This window comes from Molothrus ater, chromosome 17 (assembly GCF_012460135.2).
Source record: "Molothrus ater isolate BHLD 08-10-18 breed brown headed cowbird chromosome 17, BPBGC_Mater_1.1, whole genome shotgun sequence".
NCBI classification, from domain to species: Eukaryota; Metazoa; Chordata; class Aves; order Passeriformes; family Icteridae; genus Molothrus; species Molothrus ater.
Genome location: NC_050494.2, coordinates 4,623,480 through 4,645,739, shown reverse-complemented (window position 1 = coordinate 4,645,739; position 22,260 = coordinate 4,623,480). Strand labels below are relative to the sequence as shown.

The window sequence follows — 22,260 nt, the reverse complement described above, 5'->3', positions numbered from 1 at the left end:
AAACAAACACAAGAACCAGGCATCATACAACACATTTAATACATCAAAAAGAACTCCTGTACCTTAAAAACAGGCAGCTTTTGCCTTTGCTGTTCAATGGAGAGGGAAGCATAAGGGTTGTAGATGACAGTGACAGCGCTGCTCTCAGCAGGGCTCTGCCTCTCCTCTGAGACACTGACACCAGGACCTTCTGAGCCTACACAACAGGAGTGAATTTTAACTGGAACAACACACATCTGCCTGGTACATCACAATACAGCCAAAAGAAATATGTTTCGTACAAGTAGGAATCATGGGTGACAGCATTTAAAAAAAACCAAACAAGTTTTCTGTGAAAGCAATTGAAATATTACCTAACAATAAACAAAGGATATGCCCCCCATTTCAGCTCTGAATTCACCTCAGGAACTGAAACTTGATTTATTCCTGCTGCAAATTATCACAAAGCTACTGACAACTGAAACTGTGGAATCACACAAGAGAACTAGAGACAAAAACTCATCTCAGTAACAGAATGGGTCATCTCCAGCTGCAGATTCAACCAGGAAAGTCTGAGAGCAAAGAGGAGGATTTCCCTGCTTTGTAGGATTTCCTTGCTTGCACTTCTCCCACTGTTAAAAGGTTACTCCTTTTCAGAGCTGCCAAGCAGTTCTACCACAAATCAACAATTACCAACATTATTTCCAAGGTGCTTCTCTCGGAGCTGCTCTCCCTGGTGTTAACCACGGTTACTCCCACCCATGGCCAGGATTTTGCTCCTCCCTCAGAACTCCTTGGGATCCCCCTGCACTCTTCACATCCCCTGGAGACCCCGGCAAAGGGCAGCACACCCACCCTACAAACCACCCCCCTCCATCCCCTCCCCTGCCACCCCATACCGGGCAGCACCCAGGGGAGCCACAAACACCCCCTGGGCTTGGGCAGGGAGGGAACAGCCATTTCCCCACTGCCCTCGTGGAGTCATCAAGGTTGGAAAAGACCTTCACCATCATCAAGCCCAACCATCACCCCTGCACCACCACTGTAATCCCTAAATCACCCAGCACCGGACTGTGACGCCTCTTAAAAACCCTCAGGGATGGGTGACTCCATCACCTCCCCGGGAAATTATTCCAATGCCTGACCACCTGAACAGTGAAATAAAAAATTATAATAGCTAATGGAAAAAATATAATAGCTAATGCCGAGTCTCAGTTTAAGGCTATTTCCCCGGTTCTCTGACGGCAGACACGGCTGAAGGGACCAGCTCAGCACAGCCTCCTGTCAGGGAGTTGTAGGGAGCGATGAGGTCACCCCTAATCCTCCTCTTCTGGAGACGAAGCAAACAAACCCAGCTGCCGCTCCTCATAAGACACATTCTCGAATCCTTTCACAGCCTTGCTGCCCTTCACTGTAAACGCGCCAGCGACCCCAAAGAGCCGAGGGGGGCAGCGCCGCACCCCTCACCACGGCCAGCCAGCTCGGAGCTCTGTCCCCCTCACCCCGGCCAGCAGGGCTCCATTCCCCGCACCCCTCACCGCGGGCAGCCCGCGGCGGGGCTCCGTGCCCCGCACCGCCACATCCCGCACCCCCACATCCCTCACCCGGCTTCCAAAACTTCACCGGCCCCACGGGCGCCGCCATCTTGGGGTGAGAGGGCGGCCGGAAGCGGCGCCCACGTGACGCGGCCCGCGTTGCCATGGAGACCGCCCCCCCCCCCCCCCCCCGGGCCCTCCCCTCACGCGTAGTGCCCGAAGGTTTTGGCCCGTGGCAGATCCGCCCTTCTTCCCGTGAAAAATGCGTATTTTATGATAGGCTGCTCGCAAATATTCAAATGAATATTATATGTGTTGTGTCAGAAAGGAATGCTGTGTTAATTTTCTTAAGTAGCGTGTCAAATATAGTTTTAGGTCGTAACAAAATGTTAAAATAGAAACTATGCTATGTAGGATATTGTTTTTTCCTAAAGAAAGGACTCACACTGAGATAGCAGCCACAGGACACCTAAATCTTTCAGAGACAGAGAATTTATTGCTGCATTATCAGAAGAAATGAACTTTTTCCTGCCTCGCTCTGCCATGAAGACGCCGTTAGGATTATAAATTGACACTGACCAGACAGAATCCTATGTTTGAATGGAATTTATGCATCATGGATGAATATGCAACAGGCTGTTGTTTTTAAGGGTTAATCCTCTGTTAACGTGGGTCCCTTTTCGGGCTTATGCTGCCCAGAAAAAGGTACCTGGACATCTGTAACTCTTTGTTTCTATTGTCTCATACTGTCCTAATCCTAATTGTCCAAATTATTATTACTCTAATTGTATCACTATTTTTATAATTTTATTACTGTTAAACTTTTAAAATTTTAAAAAACAAGTGATTGGCATTTTTCACATTCTCTCTGCCTTTCTTCCCTCACAAGGCAAAGATCTGCAGCCGAGAGACACCAGAGTTCCTGTTAGCACTTAGGAACAGGTACTGCCCAGCAAACTGCAGTGCAGTGGGTGGCTTGGCAGTGGCTGGCCGAGGAACAGCGGACTATGAGGGAATAAGGTTCAAACTGGCATCAGGTTTGCACCTTATTTCCTGGCACAGAAGCTGGGGCTGCCCCTGGATCCCTGGCAGTGTCCATGACCAAGTTGAGGCTTGGAGCAACCTGGGATAGTGAAATGCATCCCTGCTCATGGCAGTGGTTGGGATGAGATTGGCTTTAAGGTCTTTTCCAACCCCACCCCTTCTGTGGTCACCTGGGGGAGCATTTAACGGGGTCGAAAGATCACTGCCAGAAAGTCTCTGCTCATTCATTAATTAATTAATTAGAGCTGATTCCTTCTCCAGTGAAGGATGCCTCCACAGCTGCTGCACTTTACACCAGGCAAGGTGTAAAGGACAAAAAAGAAAATTATCACACTAATAGTGAATAGATACAGCTGTGCCCCACCACAGCCTGCTTACAGCCTGTTTAGACTACAAACACAGCCATGAAAGCCCATGGAAGTTAATATTGAATCAAACTTAATGTAGGCTTTGAGTTAATTAAGTAGAAGCTAAAGGAAATATAAAAAATTGAAAGCCCAAACTGTTTCTAGTAAGTTTAGTAATACTGTCATATATTCATGCTTATGGGAAAGTAAAAATCTAATCACATCTTATATTCTTATAACCTCCCACACTAGCAGTGCAGTTATGGTGATTAACACAAACTGTACCTCACAACACTCTACCTCCCTGTTATGCTGAGTAACCACATGTAAAAGAGGTTATTAAGTTATAATTATGATGTTCTTTAACGTTCTAAGTATATGTTTCAATGTACTTTTGATACTGAGTCCACACTATCAAAAATAAACACAACTCACAGTATTTTGTATCATCAATATATTAGTAATCATTGAGAAAAAAATCCCACATGGAAAGAGCTGCCTATTAAAGTAACGAGATGAATAGCAAGTGGAGAAGTTATGCTTGAGAAAATATATACAGATAATTATTATGAAAATAAGACTTGCACAAACAGTATTTTGCATAGAGTCCAACATTGTATGGGGTTTGCCTTTATGGAAAATAGAGCTAAGAATAAAAATACATCTTTCAAACTTCTTTACATCTGGATGGAAGTTAATAGTACAAAGCTATGAACTATTGAATATTTACAGATTAGGAGAGCCAGAGTGATTACATTTCCATGATTGTCAGTGCAGAAGAAAGAGGGCCCAGATTAGCTGCATACCAATCAGTACATTTTTGCAATGTACATTTCTGCAAGCTCCATCTGTCCAGTTTAATGTCACCTTGCTGCTGTTTAGCTGAAACCCACGTGAAATTCCTCTGCCAAGTTTTAACCTTCCCCTCTGAAGCCCAGAACCCACAAGACACTCACACAAGCACATATCTGAGTATTTTGTAGTCGAAGAGCCACAAGATAAATTGAGAAATGATAAACCTTTGTTTTGGCTAATGAGTATCTGCATTGGCAGGCTGCTGTAACTTCAGTGCCTCAATGTGCAGCTGTTTGTGAGGATAACTTATTCTTTTGAGGGTGATTTTTTTTCCCTCCAGAAATGAATGGATTAAAAATAATAATATAAAATTGAGCTTCCAAGAGACCTTAAAAATGGTTCTGCCACTGACTTCTGTGTCATTGCATTTCTGGTGAAATTAGGACTTCTGTGAAGAGGCAGCAGCTTCACAGATTTCAGATCTACTCAGCTTTTCCCACACAACCAGACAACAGCAGCAGACACAAAGATAACAAAAAGTCTGTCTGGTAATGCCAAGGAATTGGTCTCATTTGGCTCTCCTACAAACATAGTGGGTCCTTTAGGATATTATCACTCACACATTTATTGCATGATGTCCAACAACCCTAGCAGTCTAATATAAAGGCCATTTGAAATTCAGTCACACTAAAGCCTTGTTTGCTGACACATTAGCTCATTCTGCCTGCCAGCATAGCTTTGTATGAAGAAAATGTAACATTGGAGGAGTAGTAGTGTGGTACTGACCTACTGGTTTCTAGATTAGGGTTACTCCTGGTTTGTGTCATGAACCAGTTGGTGGAGAGTTTGTACAAGACCAAGACTGATTTCAGAGCCTGCTTTCATCTTGGAACAGACTTTCAAGCAATATGAATTTCAATACCTAGATTTCTAAACAAAAAAAAAAAAAAAAAAGGGTTGAGCTACTGAGCTGTGACACTGCCAACCCATGCCAACCCATAAGTTTAAAACATGCATGAACAGGTTGAGAAATGAAAATTTAACAGAATAGTAGAAGTCATAATGTAGTAGTAGAAGTAATAATGGCTGTATAGTATTCTTCAAACAAAGCCACAATTCCAGTCTCACTTTCTCTCAGTCTGAGGTTTCTTTCCCAGCTGCCCTCACAAACACACTGCAGGACAGTGCTGGGCAGGGATGGACGGACGTGGTTCCTGAGTTTCTGCTGCTTGCTCTGCATGGACATGCAGTTCATCTCTCTATGATCCAGTGTGGCCTCATAACCAGGGAGCCATTCCTCTTAGTCAGCGGGGGAGAGGTGTGCAGCGTGTTATTTGGGCTGTACAGGGCCTCCCTGGAGGCGTGCAGCCAGCTCCTCTTCCTCTTCAGATCTCCTACAAATGCTCTCAGATACAAAAATTCCATTCTCAGGAAGTGTTCCCTGGTCATGTCTCTGGAAGCCACTGTTATCCTGAACAGCTGGTCCCACACCCTGTTCTTCTTGCAGCTAGAAAACTCTTTGAGGTTGATAGGCTTTGACCGTGAATGAAGAATCCGAAATTCCAGGTCAAAGTGTGCAACTGCGGGGCCTGACAGGATCAAAATGTTACTGCTGTTCAGCTTCCCATCTGTCCACGTAAAACTAGCAAAGGAAGAGTGAGAAAATGATGAGTTAATTCCAAATAATCAGTAAAGAAAATATTCACTGAAAATTCTCCTTCATCACGTTTAGTTATGTTGTTCTTACAACCCAACTGATGAGCAGTGGGCGCTTTTAAGGATAAAAGTTGGTCATAAAATCTGATCAGTTTTCCTTTCTATGGAGAGAAATCATGTAAAGCAACAGAAAGAAATTGGCACTTGCCTGTAGGAGCCTGTGGTCACTCTAATGCCATCAATCAACATGAACTTTTCCCGGACTTTTCCAATGATTTTGGTGCCCGACCTGGTGCAGTACGTGCGCCCCGTGATAATCCGAACCCTCATCAGCTGTTAATGACACAGCAAGAGTCAGGTGCACTGCAAAGTTCAGTGATTGCATTAAAGGAGTAACACAGCAACAGCCATCCCTGATGAACTGTGCACTGGCACAAGAGTCACCCACAGGGAACAAAGTGAGAATTTTGTAGGCAAAGAGGTGACATTTAGGGGCAAACCCATAAACTGACCGTGCAGAATGGGACTGTGAAAATTCCTGTCACCTAATCATCAGGATCCAAATTCCACAGACTCCTGAGAACCTGCTTCTCCCTCATCCTTCAAAGTCTCGACAAGCCCAAGCAACTCCAGTCATGCTTTAGGAGTTGGACATTCCTCCTGCATTTCCTTGAACTTTCAATTAGTATTTGTGCTCAGAAAGCAGCTGTGACATCCAATTACAAAGGTTTCAGATCTTCTATTAATTACTATCTTATGTAGGAATAGTTAAATCTTCCAAGATAGAGCTGGAGCTACATAACACCCATTTTAAGTTGTGGCAGCAAGTATAATAATTTCTTCACTTCACAGCTTAAAGATTAGAGCCATAAGATGATCAGTTCCCTACCCCTATAAATATGACAAGGCTCACCTTTTCCTGCTCAAGGTCAACTCCCAGATCCTTGCACATTTTTAGAAAATGGGAAAATGAAGACTGATCTAGAAGGATATACACTTTAACTTGCCGTTGGCTACAGGCTTCCAAGAGGTCTGTGAAGATATCAGTGTCTGTGAAGGAATCCATAACCAGGGCAATCATCTGAAATGAGTTTCAGAAGAAACCATTAGGCTGTTTCCACAGCATTGCAAAAGAGATAGCACATGAGAAATTTGAGTTTCAAATTAAATACTCCCCCCTGACTTTTTTTCAGGTGGTTATGGAACATGGTACAATCTTCTGTGATAAAGAGTATTCTTCCTCACCCCGAGATAGAGCTAGACCCTTGGTTTTGCCCTATGTTAGGCAATTTGATCTCTTCCTAAGCAGGAGAGCTTTTTTTCTTGAGAACAGATGACTTTTCCTCAAAAGCATTGCCAGAAGAAAAAGTTGAGCTTACTTCCAATACTACAGTTTTCCCATCGTCCAACATTTCAAATATAAAAAGAAACAGTAAGAAAACCCAAAACCACCAGTGTCTGACTGCTCTTTATATCTCAGCTCTCTGAGATAAAAGTCAGGTTCATCCTCACCTTACTATTCAGATTCTCATATTTCAAGTCAAGATCTGATTAAAACATCCCTTGAGAGCCAGCTCCTATCCCCGCAGATCTCCCCCACGATCTGAACCCCAGGATTTGTGGATTTCTGGATGCTCTGTAGGATAGGGAAGCAACGACTCTTTCAGGGAGCCGGGAATGGGCACTCCGGGTGCCAAATCCGAGAGAACTCAGCGGCACCCAGAGAGCCCGGACCCGGTTTTCAGCACTGTGGGAGTGGAAAAAGCTGGCAAATGATGAACCTGATTAAAAAATAACTACAAAAGAGGGCGGAAAAGACATGAAGCAATACGAAACAGCAGAGTAATTAAAAACGGAAGAGTATGTAAGTAAGAGTATGTAAGAGTAAGCGGGAAAGGACGAGGCGGCCCCGGGAAGCCGCGCAGCGGGAGCGGGCGCTCCGCGGGCACTCACTCACTCATTTACCCACTCACTCACTCACTCACTCATTCACTCACTCACTCACTCACTCACTCACTCACTCATTTACCCACTCACTCACTCTCTCACTCATTTACCCACTCACTCACTCTCTCACCTGCCGGGCGGAGCGGATCTGGCGCCGCACCGCCTCCTTGCAGCCGTAGATGCTGTCCCCGCAGCCGGGCTGGAAATGCGCCTCCACCCGCGTCAGCCCGCGGAAGGCGCCGCTGGCGAAGCCCGGCCAGCCCAGCTCCAGCGCGGGCGGCTCCAGCTCCGAGCGCTCGGGGAAGTAGGTGAGCGACGAGGCGTCCAGCGAGGCTCCGGCCGAAGGCTCGGCCGCCGGCTCCGGGCCCGCGGCGGGCGGCAGCGCGGCCCGAGCGATGTCCTGCACCTCGGGCTCCGACAGGAAGGGCGGCAGCTGCTCCCGCCGCAGGAAAGCGCGCAGCGCCTCGGGGCCGCCCGCCACCAGCTCCTCCAGCGCCAGCCGCTGCGCCTCGCTGTACGGCCCGGCCGGCGGCGGCCAGCGCCCCGAGCCCTCCTCCAGACACTGCGACGCGTTGGCCATGGCCGGAGCGCCCCGGCGCTGCCCCGGCTCTTTATAGCGCTCCTGCTCCTTCCCCGCCCGGCTCCGCTCCTCCCGGCCGCTCGCCCACGGCACAGTCACGGGTGGCACAGCCCGCAGCCTTCCCCACGCCCAGGGAAGCGCCAGCCTCGGAGGAGGAAGATCAGCCCAGCCCGCATCAAAAGGCTGCTCCAAAAGTTGGAGAGGGCAAATGGCCCCAGCCGGAAAGGACCAAGCGGCGACGAAGTGACTTAGTCACCCCGATTTAAAATGCCAAATAAACAGAAAGCAAAGCTCAGCGATGATCAGGTGAAAGCCCCCAAGGCAAAAAGGAGTTTATTTGTAAACTGTTTCTTGTTCCTGTTAGAGTACCTTAACAGCTGCACGGCATAATAAAGTCAAAAAACACATAGAACAAACAAGGTAATTTTACATACATTCAGGAACTGCAGGACTTGGGCTCTTAAAAATACAACTCGATATTGGCTTTGAAGGTGTAATCTTGGCTCCCTCCATGCAGCTTGGTTTGGTGCCAGTGTTCCAGATCCACAAATCAAGCAATAAAGTACCTTATCATTTTGAACAAGTGCAGACAGAACTTTTTTCCCCACCTCCACCTTTAGTGAAGGAGTGGCTGTTTAGAAATCCAAACAATAAAAGTAGCTAAGCCTCATTGTCCTTAGAGATTTCAGACAGAAATTCTAAAGTTAGTTACTTTCAACACTTGCAGCCTTTTTGAGTTATGGATATTTCTATTCATTCATTCATTCATTCGGTGTTCAAGCAAACAGCTGAAATGTGCCATCTACCGGACACACATGCTCCTGAATAAAAAAATACATAACCTAGACTCTGATTTGATTTGGCAGAATTCAGTGTGGTTGGTCACTGAAGTACTGAGATCAGGTCTAAAGAACAACAGTACAGGCCAGATCTCAGGGAGAGACTGCACACACTGCTCAGGTAAGAGACCCAGCAAGAACAGACATGCACAGAAATCTGCAAACAGTCACAAAAAGGCTTTGCAAAGCAACCAAACTTCAGGTCCACTCAGTATTGGAAGTATCTTCAAAAACTAGAGTGGCACTTTAGCTCCTCAAACCAAGTTAGTAGTGAAAAAATGATGAGCAGGAAAGAGTATTTCAGACAGCAAAGTTAAAAAGAGAAAAATGTTTATTTATTTCCTACGGTTACTTGTAAATTAACATTACCCAACATAACCCATAACATTCTGTAGTGCATTTGTCAGTTTACTTTTGAACAGGGGCTTTGTCACATGCCCTCAGTGATTGTCTCGCCTTGGAGCCCACTGCAAAGAAGGAAACACACACACACACACATACACACATACATATATTTATATATCTCTAAACAAAGGCACCTGAGCATGATCAAACCAGAGGGCTAGTTAGCTCATTCTGTTTCAGGAGGCTTAAAGAAAGGAAAAATAATACAGTTGAAGATAACCTGCAACTGTTTCAACCCTCTTTGCAACTTGAGTGGAAGAGTAACATATAAATCACAGAAGTTAGAATAAAATCAGCTTCATGGCTCTTTGTAAAAGCTGATTCCTCTCCTGTCAAAGATAAAGTAGAAATAAAAGTCAGTATTGGAAAAAAAAAGATTGAGAATTCCTTGATATAATATAATTCCTTGATATAACATAGATCTCCAAAGCTACTCTGAGCAAGTTCAGTGTGACTCAGATTTTTCCAAGTTTACATAAATTAAAACTAGGGCATTAGCAATCCTGGAAAGCAGTAACAAGTTCAGTTTTGAAGTTAAATACCCAAAATTAAAATGATCTTCACCTCTAATCCATACAAGAGGAACCTCTAAGTTGTTACTATATAATGTCTCTTTTTCATCACTTACACTGCATACTATAAAACAAAGTGCTGGAGAGTGGTGTATTAAAAAAGTATCGAAGAAATAAAAGTGCTGGACGGAAATGGAAGAATTTTAGGTACAAAGTGACAGCAACTTGAGCCTGGGCTTTGCGTGGTGTGTGGTCAGGGCAGGAATCATTTACTGAGGGAATAGAGCGAGGCGTGGCGCAGGCTGTGCAGGCTGGCGCTGATGTCGCGCCTCTGCTTCAGGCTGCCCCCGGCAGGGACCTGGCTCAGGTAGGTGGCAGGGACACGGCCCCGCCGGGACAGGATGGCCACCATGTGGCTCAGCTTCGACCTGATGGTGGAGTAGTGGAACTGCCTCTCTTTGTGCAGTTTTTGGAAATATTGTGCCCTGTGACTACTGGAATATTCAAAGGAGCGGAGAGAGGATATTGAGCCTGTAGAGCTTGCAAGAGAGCACTGGGACGATGATGAAGACAATGATTGCAGACTAGAGCTGGATATGGCCTTCGCAGACAGAAAATACTCTTCTTTGAAAACTTTCTGGGAAGGAGGGGTGTTTCTGTGCCCTCCTCTTCCTTTGTCTGTGTCACTGCAGTCTTCAGCAAAATGGATGTCTGAGTGCCTGTCCCTCTGGCCGTGACAGAAGCCTGAGTGCCACTGTCTGCTGTGGCAGTGCTGGCCTGAGTGGCTGCATTGCATTTGGTCACAGCTGCCATCTCTTCCCACGGGCCAGTTTGAGTTGATGCACTTCTCTGTTCCACTGTGCCCACTTGATTGCTGAACGACTCCTCTTCACACAGGCAAGAAAGCTGCAGGTTGCAAAGCTTTCCTGCAGGAGTATATTCAGTTTGATCTGCTTTTTCCAGCAATTTCTTTGGCGTGCTAGACAGTCTGGCAAATTCTGCTCTCAAGTTGCCTTCCACAGTATATTCTTTGGAGGATTCTGTTCTGGTCAGCAGGTGATCAAACATGCCACTGTTCCTGCAGCTGGACAGTCGCTTTGGGCTGATGGGCAGTGACTGGGCATAAAGAATCCTGAACTGGAGGTCAAAGTGCTCAACCACTTGACCTGACAACACCAGCAAGTTGCTGCTGTTCAGCTTCCCATCAGACCATGTGAAACTGTTGAAAACAAACCAAGACTCACAGTTAATCTCCAATGCATTTCAGCAGTGCAGCTACAGACAGCAAGACTCAGTTTAAAAATGAAGGTAAGGGAAGAAGTCAACAGGCTATTAATTTCTGCAGAAAGAACTCTATTTAGCCATGGCCAAAAGTTGAGTAAACCAGTTTTCCAAAGGTGTTTTCAGATTGGTGTCAGCCCCACTTGGACTCAGCTGGTCCATGTGCCATTGGCACTCATTAACACAGGACAAACAGCAAAGTTAATGCATCCTTTTGCAGCAAATCTCCATTTCTACAGCTTCACTGGGCACCAGCAGACCCCCAATACTTGCCTGTAGGAGCCTGTTGCCACTCTAATGCCATCAATTAACATGAACTTCTCCTTGGCTTTCCCAACAATTTTGGCACCTGACCTCATGTAGTACGTGCTCCCTGTGAGAGTTCGAACTCTCATCATCTGGTTCAGAAAAGAAAGGAAAAAAGTGACATCAAATTTAAGTTAACTTCCAAAAACTTTTGATTAGGAATTTTACTTAAAAGCAGCTAAGCACAGTATGGAAGATAGAATGTAATGAACTTTTTTATACAGTCTGTGTATGAGTGGTTTTAGTCACACAGTGCTAAATTGCTGTTAGATTAGGTGACAACAGTCAGTTCCAATTAGTTACTGCACAGGAAGGCAGGAGTGTTTTTCCCTCTCCAGAGAAACTTACTGCACTGAACAGAAGCCTATCCAAGCCATAACACAGCCATGTCCATTTATATTCACAGCAGTAAGCAAATCACCTGGCTCACATCACCCAAACCCTCTTAAAAGAAAGTATTAGGAAAGAAAGCAGATGGTACCAGAGCTGTACCACCCTTCAGCTTCCCACGTTTCTGTTTTGCTTAGCAAGCAGTTCCTTGAGCCAAAGAATAAAACTATTTAAACATTGCAAAATTAAATCCCTGAAAATTGCTGCATCCTCAGGATAGGGATCCCAGTGCACACAGCAAATGGGGCTGGTACACATCAGGGTTGTAGCTCCTACATATGGGCAACAGACAGGTTGCTTTGGCCTTTCAAGGCAGTCTGATGCTTTGTAGAAAGGCTTCTTTGATATGCATACACTGCACCACAAAACTAAAAACAAACCACACGGACCCCAATTTAGTACTTACACTTTCCTGCTCAGGACAAACTCCCAAATTGTTGCACATTTCCAAGAAATGGGGTACAGAGTCCTGGTCAAGGAGGATGTAGACTGGGACTTGGCGGTTGTTATAGGCATCCTGAAGGTCACTGAAGATCTCAATATCTGTGAAGGAATCCATCACAAGGGCAATCACCTGCAAGGAAAGCCACACCACTTACTCGAGGGACTTATTTTACACAAGACCACTGCCTCCCCCAAGCATTTTCTCTTGCTGTTATCATCAGGGTCTCATGCATTTCCTTGTCCTGCTGCACAGGCTCTAGCAAGCTCTAAAAGATTTCTATATTCCCACAACACTCCTGTAAATTCATTGTGCCCCAGCATGCAAAGCAAAGGCCTGAAGAGGTTATTCCTCTGTCTGCTGCTTTTGTACACCTTCACATTCTCCTTTCCTACACAACCCCCTGTAGTGTGGCTAGGCTGGGGAAGCAATCACAGCAGAATCTGACAAATCTCAAGATAAACCATCTCCACACCTGTTCTCCCAGTGTTTCAAGCAGCTACAGGAGAATTAGCTCAAATGGCCTCCTTGCTGTCAGAGCTCACAAACTCCAGCTGATTTCCAGACTCTTCCTGGTCTTACTGAGTTTATATCCCTTACCTTCACAGGAAGTCCCTCCACTCACCCAACAGTTCTTTCAAAAAGGCAAATCCTAAAATGGGAATATCACATTTATGAACCATCTCTCCAGCTAATTCAGAGCCACCTCACACACTTGGTGCTCGAGTTCTCACCCTCCCAAACCACTTCTGTGTAGGGACACAAAGATATAAAGGATTCAGCTCTATGACTGAATTTTCCACTTTTCTATTAAACCAGCGTAAAGAACAATGAGAATACAACCACTGTGAGTACCTGGCACCTGCCCTTATCAGATGGAGGCTGCTGCAGCACACCCAAGGTGTATAGGCATGCAACACAGCTGCTCTGTGTGTGGCACAGCCTGTACTCAGAGGAAACCTTTCCCACAGGAACAGGCTGAGCTCTGCATTCCCACTTCTCTCCTGCTCCCTAAGGCACTGGTTCTGCTTGGCTGAGTTCTGTCATATAACATGCACAAGCACATGGGTATTTCTAGATAAAGTTACTTTATGTTGGTGCTTCTTGCGTGTGTTCTGAGTTTCTTGCCACCCAATCACTTGTCTAAGTGTTGAAGAAGATTAAAAACCAATAAGATGCTTTTGACAAGACCAGACAAGTGAGAAAACCACCCCTGAAAACAAAACAATTCACACTAAATCCTTGGGAACAATGATGCCTTCAGATGACAGCTCAATTCACAGCATGTTTGATAATTCTAGTCCCAGAATTAGCAGCTGAAAAAGAAATACAGGTTTGCCCAAAATGTTTAGAGGAAAGACAGAAAAACCTTTTCTCCAGTCATCCATTCAGGATAGCAAGGACAAGATCACAGCACTCACTTGAACTAACTGCATTTGAGTGCATTAATTAGGGAAGAAATTATGCAGCATCTGGAGTTTTCCCAGTCTTCACATTAACTTGAGGAACTCAGAAATTATTGAGAAGTATCACACGGAATCTGACATTCAGTAAATCTTAGTGTGTCAAACATGCCCATTTATGTCCACAAAAATTCTCCCTGGATCAGGCACAGCCACAAACAGGGCAGGAGCAGCTTGCCTTGCTCTTGGCTCAGAGGGAGGGAAGGTGTTTGCCAGGATGCTGCAAGAACAATATTACAAACAAGTACAGCTTTTGGGGGGAATGAATGCCTTTATGGTGTTCACTCGAGTTACCAGACTGGTCTCATATACCTGTAGGGATTGTTTGAGAACAGAGCTTCCTCTGGGACCGTTTCTGGCAAGGAGCCCGTCGTTCATGTCATCCTCGCACACTCCCTAAGCTCCTGCCCTCGCAAGGGAGTAGAGCCTAAGCTCGGTTGCTGATTCAGGGTGTGCCGTGCACGTTACACAAAGAGACAGAGGTTGCTTCATCTGGCCACCCAAAAAGGAAGCTACACATTTAAATTTTAGCTGAGCCAATGGAATGGCTGCTAAGGAGAAGGGTGGTTCCCGGCTGGGATTACAGTTGCAGGCTATAAACTCCGGGAATGCAATGAGTTACAGGGAACAGTTACAAGTTCCTACGCCACGTGGTTTTCAAGCCATACTGTGCATCAGAACAAAAGCGTTCACTCCTGTGGGGAGAAAGTCCTGTCAAAAGCAGTTCTGTACGTCACTTAGCGAGCTAAGGAAGGAAAATACAGTCACGGTGTTATATCTATAGGTACCCTTCTCTTATAGAAGAGGCTTTTTCTGTGTCACACCTTTAAAGGAAGTTTCTGCAAGCGCACCTGTGTGGCAGAGACCATCAGTGGGGACTCTTGAACAGGAGACCTTTTGCTCCCTGAAAGCAGGGTCAGCTGGATCCAGCGGCTATGCTGGCCAGGGCAGAAGCGCTGGGCGCATCACCCAGAGCACCCGGGAAAGGGAGGGCTCGCAGATGCAGCAGAGTGCCACTTCTTCTGCATTTTCGAGCTTGTCCTCCTCAACGACGCTGTCTGCTCGACAAGGGTTTTAAAGCCACTTGGCTTTGCTCGGTGTCCCATGGCGACGCTCAGCGGTGCCGATTCTTGATGCGCACGCAGACCCAGGGGAGAGGGACCCCGGGCAGGGCAGGGCAGGGCAAGGAAGGGAGCTCCTCGGGCACTCACTCACTCACTCACTCACTCACTCACTCACTCACTCACTCACTCACTCACTCACTCACTCTCTCACTCACCTGCCGGGCGGAGCGGATCTGGCGCCGCACCGCCTCCTTGCAGCCGTAGATGCTGTCCCCGCAGCCGGGCTGGAAATGCGCCTCCACCCGCGTCAGCCCGCGGAAGGCGCCGCTGGCGAAGCCCGGCCAGCCCAGCTCCAGCGCGGGCGGCTCCAGCTCCGAGCGCTCGGGGAAGTAGGTGAGCGACGAGGCGTCCAGCGAGGCTCCGGCCGAGGGCTCGGCCGCCGGCTCCGGGCCCGCGGCGGGCGGCAGCGCGGCCCGAGCGATGTCCTGCACCTCGGGCTCCGACAGGAAGGGCGGCAGCTGCTCCCGCCGCAGGAAAGCGCGCAGCGCCTCGGGGCCGCCCGCCACCAGCTCCTCCAGCGCCAGCCGCTGCGCCTCGCTGTACGGCCCGGCCGGCGGCGGCCAGCGCCCCGAGCCCTCCTCCAGACACTGCGACGCGTTGGCCATGGCCGGAGCGCGGCTCCTTCCCCGCCGGGATCGCTTTGTGCAGAGTTTGAATCCAAACAGCGCGGCCGCCGCTGGAGGAGCCTTCCCCGCCCCGCGCCGCCGTTGGCTCGGGCAGGAGGGCACCGCCTCCGCCGGGCGGGACCGGGACGGAGATCCCGGCTGGGGACAGCCCTGCTGCCCTTCAATGGAGCCGGGACAGCCCTGCCCGAGCCCGCTGTCCTTGAGTGGAGCCGGGACAGCCCTGCCCGAGTCCCGTTGCCCTTCAATGGAGCTCCTGGCCGGGGACAGCCCTGCCCGAGCCCCGCTGCCCTTAAGGGGACGGGCAGGGATCGCGGAGCTTTTGCCCTGAACGGAATCCAACCCCTCTGAGAGGGGCGCTCGTACAGACGCGTGCTAACAAATGCTGGAGCTAAAGGCCTTGAACGCTGCCATGGAAGGCAGGCACAGGTTTGGCTGTCCAGCTTGTCTCCAGCTCCAACTGCTGCCACTTCACAGAATATTCCGTGCTGGAAGGGATCGCCAAGACTCATCAAAGTCCAATTTCCGGCCATGCACAGGGCAGCACCAAGAATGCCACCATGGCCCTGAGAGCATTGACCAAACACTTCCTGAGATCTGCATTTGAAACCAAAAGTTACACCCACCCACTGCCTAGATTTATTCCTCTAGATCTCCCCCGGTTGTAGACAGCTGAGAGGCAGAGAAATATAACAGAGTGCCAAAACTCAAACCAACCAACCAACCAACCAAAAAAAACCCCTCAGTGGCATGTTTGTATTATTAAAGAAATTTAATATAATTTTTAAATTAAAAAATTCAATCTCTCTATTAAAGACACTGAGTCAGGTGCTAATACTGTCAAACATACGCTTTTGGCATGAGTTTTACATAAAGTTTAAGATTTTATGCATTGCTTCAACATGTTAAGAAACCATCTTCATACTTACAGTAGCAATAAAGTCAATTCCATACAATATCAAATATCCTTTTTTAAAAAAAGTTTTAAATATATTAGACTCTGATTGCCAAAATGCCATTTTATACACAAAGCTGCTAATACAATATACAGTTCTTACATTATTTTTTTTCTTCACATAAAATACATTTCATCAAGTTTTATCTGTACATGGTTTACTACTGATCAATGGAATTACGAGTTATTGCAGAAGGCTTGCCATCATCTCTTACTGTCCTGTACCAGGCTTATCCACACTCCTGCAACCTCACACTGCAATCTAAAGGCTGAAGACGTGGTGGTGGCAATGCTAAGGCTGCATCTGCACTGTTTAAAAACCCGTGTGTCCCCTCCAGCTGTGGGTGGAGATCATTGCATTGGTGTGGCTTTGGGAACAGGTATCTTGAGCAGAGCCTCCTCTGCTACAGCTTCCGTGGTTGAAATACAGCAAAATGTTCTAGGTCATAATTGTGCCATGGCAGATGTTGCCCAGAGAGCCCAGTGGTACTTGAATTGTGTGAGGGAACTGAGAAGTCCATTGGCAGTTTGGCCAACATGAAAAGAGAATAAAGGTGAAGAACAACCAGGGAGAACTGTTCTGTCGCACAGCAAAACAAACCAAAAAATGTAAATGTGTTCTGGTGTAAGGGATGAGACCTTGCTGCTGCAAGCATGTTCTGGATTCTGCCTGTAGAGAACTGACACACCAAAGCAGTCAATGTGATTTGTTAAAATACAATGAAGCTCCTGTGCATTTCCTTTCTGTGCATTTAGGAAGAGAGAAGTGGCAATCATGAGAGAAATTGAAAGAGCAACGAATAATGTCACAATCTGGCATGCTCTGGACTGTGATCCCCTGGCAAAAGTCTCCAAGTTAAAGATCAGCAAGAACTGTATAGTCACCACAAACCTTCCAGAGACGAGTTACCTTTAGCAAGTATAAGGCACAGAAATAACCCAGGTATAGGGAGAAACCTTCCAGCAGACAGACAGTTCATCCATGGCTCACTGGAGACCAGTGCTATTGCTTTCTCAGGATATTCCCCTTTCCATGGTAACTGATTTACTTCCAGCAGGGATGATGGGGGTAATCAGAGCTCCAAGACTGAAGAAAAAAGACACTAGGCAGAAGTTATAATGTCATTCTGGAGCTTTTAAGGGATTTCAACCCCATGAAATAAGATCCTGCTCAATAAACTCAAGAATTCACTGCCTCCACTGAGTATTGCACTGAGTCATTATTGCTATTGCCCTGCCATGCTCTTCTCCTTCCCTACCAGGAGTTCCTCATCCAGGTGGTTCTTCAACCACACCTCCAAGATGGCACAGAATCACATCAGCTAGACTCAGTTCTTCCCAAAACTGGGAGGGTTTTAAGATTCAGGAGCACCAAAGAAGTGAAATTTAATGGGCTGAAATCACATCATGTGGTATGTGAAACACAGATTCAGGTCTGATTTCAAACAGATCCCAGCAATGGGACTTAAGCCCTTATCTAACATTTCAGTGCTGAGCCCACCAAAGTAGAGACATTGTTTTGAAAGACACCTTTTTCTTTATCTAACACATTTCTTTCAACGTGGAATGTAAAACTGCTCTCATCAACCACTAGAAACAGTACAAATTCAGCACACAGGAAAATGTGAGGAAAAGGAAGGGTTATTCTCATGCAGCTCTGCCTGCAACAGACCTGTCAGTACATTCACATCCTCAGATCTTTGCACAGTCTCTATGAACAACTTCAACCTTTGGCTCACTGGTAACTGAACTGGGACTCTAATCTGGCCTTGAATCTGTAATAAGATATTTATTGATCTTAAAACTATTCAGTAAATCATAAAAACCTCAAACGCTTCTCTAATAAACTAAGACATGCCAGTCACAACATGATTTCTAGGTTTTACAGATTTTCAGCCATATTAAGATCCAATGAAACAGCCAAGTGCTCTCTGCTCTGTACCTCAGAGCTTTCCTCTGGGATGGCCTTTAAAACACACAGATATCAAACCCCCACTATTGTTGTAACACTGCTAAATTTTACAATGAAAAGTGTTATTCCTGGAGGTAGGCTGCTACAATGCCCATGTACAGAATCTGTGTTTTTATTCCCCCAAAAGCCTGTTTTTCTCCACAAAATAGTCCACCAGAAGCAAGTTAATTATCCACCTTACAGAATCCCTCATCCCAGACCTACAACCAACAGCCCTGCCAGTGCTGCACAGGCAGTGACCATTATATCCCAAATGTCACCACACAGAAGCATGAATCCAGTCCAGGCTATTCTTCAATAGCCTTCCAGCTCACACCCTGGTGCAGCTTCAGCCCAAAGCCAGTGGCAGGTAAATACTTGGCAGGGCTGTGAAATATATCCTGCAAGATTTATCCATTACTGCCTCTTGCCATTAATAACTCTCCTGTCTGATTAAGAATGGATTACATTTGATCAAGCACCACTGGATTCCGAGCTAGGATGATGAGTTCCCAGAGTTTTACTTATGTGAAATACCAGTGGAAGCCAAAAAGCTGTTTATCTAAAATGGACTGGTTTCCTGCAGTTTTAACCCATTAATAGCTCTCAGTGAAAAGAAGCCTCCAACTACTTTACACTATTGCATTCAGTGATCTCCTTTTCATTTCCTTGGAATCAGGCAGGGTTCAATACACTTGCTAGCACAAAGTTGCTCTGAGAAGGAAAAGGGCCCTACTCCTCCTTTGCTGGGAGGGAAGGCAACATCTGGGCCCAGGTTTTGCACCATACACAACCTAGTAGATAGCGGCACCAAAATTTGTTAGAGTTCAGAAATCTCATCAGGATGGATGTGGAGAGACAAACCTCACCACCATGGGAGAAGAGAGGCACCTGAAAGAATCATCTCCCCTGTTCTGAACAACAGCCAGGCCACACTTGGTGTTATCCCAGAATAATTTACTCAAGGTAATCAGAAGATCCACTGTCAACCACACACAAATGCAGTAAAGCCTTTCCTGTTACCAAATCATCCTCTTACTACTAGAGAATGACTTTAAAAATCCCTTAAGGTCAAGCACAAGAAGCATTTCCTAGTTCTATAATTAGCTTATGTTTCAACAATGGAGGGAGCCCAACTTCCCTGAATGCTTCAAGCTCTGCCTGTAGCAGAACTGGGGTTTTAAGTGAACCAGATCAACTGCTACCACTTTCTAGTTTGCACCTGAAACTGGAGAGGAAAGAGAATTCTATCTGCTTACAATTCAAACCATTGAATTGTCAGCTTGGTACCTCCCAGGTCCAAAGGTGTCACCTGCACAGTGTGGCAGTGGTGGTGACACACAACAGCCACCTCTGCTGCCTCGAGGAGCCCAGAGCCCTGCATGGGAATGTGTTCAGCCCCAGCACTGGGGGATTTGATGGGGGGCAGAGGGTAGCACTTAACAGTCACTGGCAGCCTCAGTCAACTTTTTATAGCCTAGAAAAAAGTTAAGGCTGTGAGGATCCCCACAGAGGGAGAGTACATGTGGAAGGGAATATTGGTGTCCAACAGGTGCCAGATAAAAGGAAAATGAGTGGAAGGTGCATTTGCTCTTGCTTGGCTGAAGCACAACTACATGAGCTGGATTTAATCCACTGAGGCTTACAGAGACCCAAACAGGTTCATGTCTTCAGTATTTGGAATTTAAGCTGCCCAAGAAGACACATATTCATGCAGGCAAACAGTTACGTGTGTGACAGCTCCCCTGTGCAGAGGAATTAGAGATTTACAGTTATTTCTGAGATACAACTGAAGTGTGGCCAGTTCCTCAGAGCTGCCCCACACTCTCCTCTCACCTCCCCCAGGTACACAAAGCCTGAAGTTGCTGCAAAGCCAGTGCCAAACCCCCAGGTGACCCCGTGCCAGTGTCTGTCAGAGCTCACGTGAACTCCACCAAGACAGTGTTGGCACTGCAGCTGCTCTACAGCACAGAGGCTTTGTTAAGTGTCAGGCAACTCCCCCAGACACAGAGGCATTTAAACCTTCCTCTGCCAGATGCTACCCACTGCTGACAGCTTCAGCATGGGAGGTGGAAAACAGAACAAAACATCTCCTGTCCTGCTGCAGCTACCACAGCAATGGTCACAGTTATTTCTCAGCCAAAGACTGCAGGTTCATGCAAGTGTCATTCACATCTATGGGATTAGAAATGCTTTCATGGCCTTCCTGGGTTAGTGTTGGCAAGCCTTTCCTTCCCATCCCTCCTGAGCCCTGTGGTTCTGGAAATCCAGAAAAAATCAGAACACAAAGCATATTGCCCCTACTATCTGTGTTGAGCATACAGAGTAAACAAACAGAATCAATAGGAAAGTGAGATCAACAAAAGTCTTTTCAGTTTTAACAAATTAAGAGTCTAAATAGTACAAATAAGTTTTTTAAATTACTTATCCAATATAGACCTTTGTCAGTATTTTATTGCAGTAAAATTCTATTGCCAGGGCCCCTTTATTGCAACATCAGTTTTAAAGCCTATTGAGTGAAGCCTGTTCCAGGGAAAGTTCTGCTTCAAACCTGATGGCAGTCTGCAGTGACGAGCTGACAGAGCAGAACAGGACCCAGCCAGTGCACAGTTTGTGATGGTGAGCTGTCACTGCAAGGAGGTAACACCTTGCAAACTTCCTAGGTGCAGCATCTGTGCTTGCTTGTTGCTCCAGCCCAGGAAGTGCTGGATCCAGCTGTGTAGAAAACAGTTCTGTCCACTCTTGCAAACTTCATGTGGGGGCTGGATATGTGCAGCCCCCAAGAGTGACAACACAGGTCTGAACTGTCACCTTCCAGCTGCTCAGTGACTTACAGCAAGAGGCTCAGACACAAAGATTTGAATTCAGATCCTTTCTTTGTTCCAAGGCATCTCATGGCTTCCCAAGGATGGGGAGGCAGCCCACCATACCTTCTTCCCCAGGGAGCAAGACTCAGGAGACTCTTTTGACATCACATTGATGTGCATCCCTCCTAAGAGCCTTGCTCCACCTGCATTACTCATGCAGCTGCAATGGAAGTAATTGGCAGGGTAAAGTACAATTTGAGATGAACAAGGCTGCCACAGTCAGGATGTCCATAACCAAATTCTCCCTTTGAAATGCAAACAACCTGGCCACTGTGATAGATCCAACCCACATCTGCTGTCCACTCTGGGGTGAGACACAGACCAGACTAGGAAATCCTGCAGCACCCATGCACCTTCTCTTCCATTTCCTCCATGGGAGCTTTGAATTTCAAGAGGGGCGGATCCCCACTGGACACTGTGTAATACACTGAGGTCCCATTGGAGCTGTAGGGAGAAGTCCTGGATTCCATTAAGTGCGACTTGGCCTCGGCCACGTTCTCAGCAACTCCTGCCATGCCAGTGCTGAAGTGGGTGCTGAGGAAGGGGTGCTGGAGCAGCTTGGCTGCAGCTCGCTGCCTCTTCAGCTCCGACAGCGTTTGGTGGTTGTGCTCCTTGTAGGTGCCCCAGAGCTGCGGTGCCTCGGGCAGCCCGGGGCTGCTGTAGGGCAGAACGTGCCCAGGGTTGCTGTCGGGCTCAGGGTGCATGCTCCAAATGTCCCCGTTGGAAAAGGTGTACTGGTAAGGGCTGGCAGATGCCATCAGTCCATTCTGGAGAGGGATCTCGGTGTCACACTGGGTGCTTTTGTTCGCTAGCTCCGGGAGGAGGGAGGAGTTCTCCAGCACTGAGTTCTGTAACAGTGAGACATGAAAGAGAATTTTCTACCATTCCCCATTGCAGGGTTCATCCCTGTGACAACCTCCTAAGTCTGCTCACACTCAGCCTTTCTACCAGACAGGTGCTGCAGCACAAACATTGAATTCCCCCACTAATACTGTGAGCCCCAATCATGACATGGAACCTTAACTCTGAAGGCCCCCCCCACACACAAAAATAATACGCTTATCTACATAAAATGACAATGACTTAATTAAAAACAAGTCACTGCAAAGCATGTTTGCAATGCTTTTGTGCTTACCAGCTTGTGGGCTTTAGAATGAAAGGCAGACACTATTTTTTTGGAGCATCCTGGTTCATTTTTATCTCAAAACTATGTATGCAG

The 22,260-nt window shown here is 46.8% G+C and overlaps 4 protein-coding genes across 7 annotated transcripts in view; all 4 read right to left on the bottom strand.

Annotated features, from left to right (window-relative positions):
- Window positions 1–1,629, bottom strand: part of DHX35 (DEAH-box helicase 35) — a 29,863-nt gene extending 28,234 nt beyond the window's left edge. The window contains exons 1-2 of one of the 2 annotated variants that reach the window (XM_036395761.1): window positions 1,584–1,629; window positions 63–196 (exon numbers count right to left, since the gene is read on the bottom strand). In XM_036395761.1, coding sequence (XP_036251654.1) covers window positions 63–196; window positions 1,584–1,623 — 174 coding nt within the window. In that variant the 5' untranslated portion in view covers window positions 1,624–1,629. The remainder of the gene's footprint in view (window positions 1–62; window positions 197–1,583) is intronic. The other variant, XM_036395763.2, reaches the window with a different exon arrangement.
- Window positions 1,630–4,719: 3,090 nt separating this feature from the next.
- LOC118694597 (protein FAM83D-B-like) lies at window positions 4,720–7,883 on the bottom strand. The gene is made up of 4 exons (XM_036395745.1): window positions 7,434–7,883; window positions 6,270–6,437; window positions 5,565–5,689; window positions 4,720–5,342 (listed from the first exon to the last, which is right to left on the bottom strand). Exons 1-4 carry the CDS (start codon window positions 7,881–7,883, stop codon window positions 4,952–4,954), a joined length of 1,134 nt encoding a protein of 377 aa, XP_036251638.1. The 3' UTR covers window positions 4,720–4,951.
- Window positions 7,884–9,035: 1,152 nt separating this feature from the next.
- LOC118694553 (protein FAM83D-B-like) lies at window positions 9,036–15,250 on the bottom strand. The gene is given in 5 exon segments (XM_036395684.1): window positions 9,036–10,269; window positions 10,272–10,858; window positions 11,194–11,318; window positions 12,023–12,190; window positions 14,801–15,250. Coding segments are annotated over 5 exon segments (1,695 nt in total). The 3' UTR covers window positions 9,036–9,904.
- A 771-nt stretch (window positions 15,251–16,021) lies between these two features.
- PPP1R16B (protein phosphatase 1 regulatory subunit 16B) overlaps window positions 16,022–22,260 on the bottom strand; it is a 63,470-nt gene continuing 57,231 nt past the window's right edge. For all 3 annotated transcript variants that reach the window (XM_036395605.1, XM_036395608.2, XM_036395607.1), the window contains exon 11: window positions 16,022–21,889. In XM_036395605.1, coding sequence (XP_036251498.1) covers window positions 21,368–21,889 — 522 coding nt within the window. In that variant the 3' untranslated portion in view covers window positions 16,022–21,367. The remainder of the gene's footprint in view (window positions 21,890–22,260) is intronic.

Coding starts and splice junctions, on each gene's coding strand:
- LOC118694597 (XM_036395745.1), bottom strand. CDS start 7,883: ATGGCCAACGCGTCGCAGTGTCTGGAGGAGGGCTCGGGGCGCTGGCCG. Junction 6,438..7,433: donor AGATCCGCTCCGCCCGGCAG/GTGAGAGAGTGA, acceptor AACTCATTTCAG/ATGATTGCCCTGGTTATGGA. Junction 5,690..6,269: donor TTGACCTTGAGCAGGAAAAG/GTGAGCCTTGTC, acceptor TGTCATTAACAG/CTGATGAGGGTTCGGATTAT.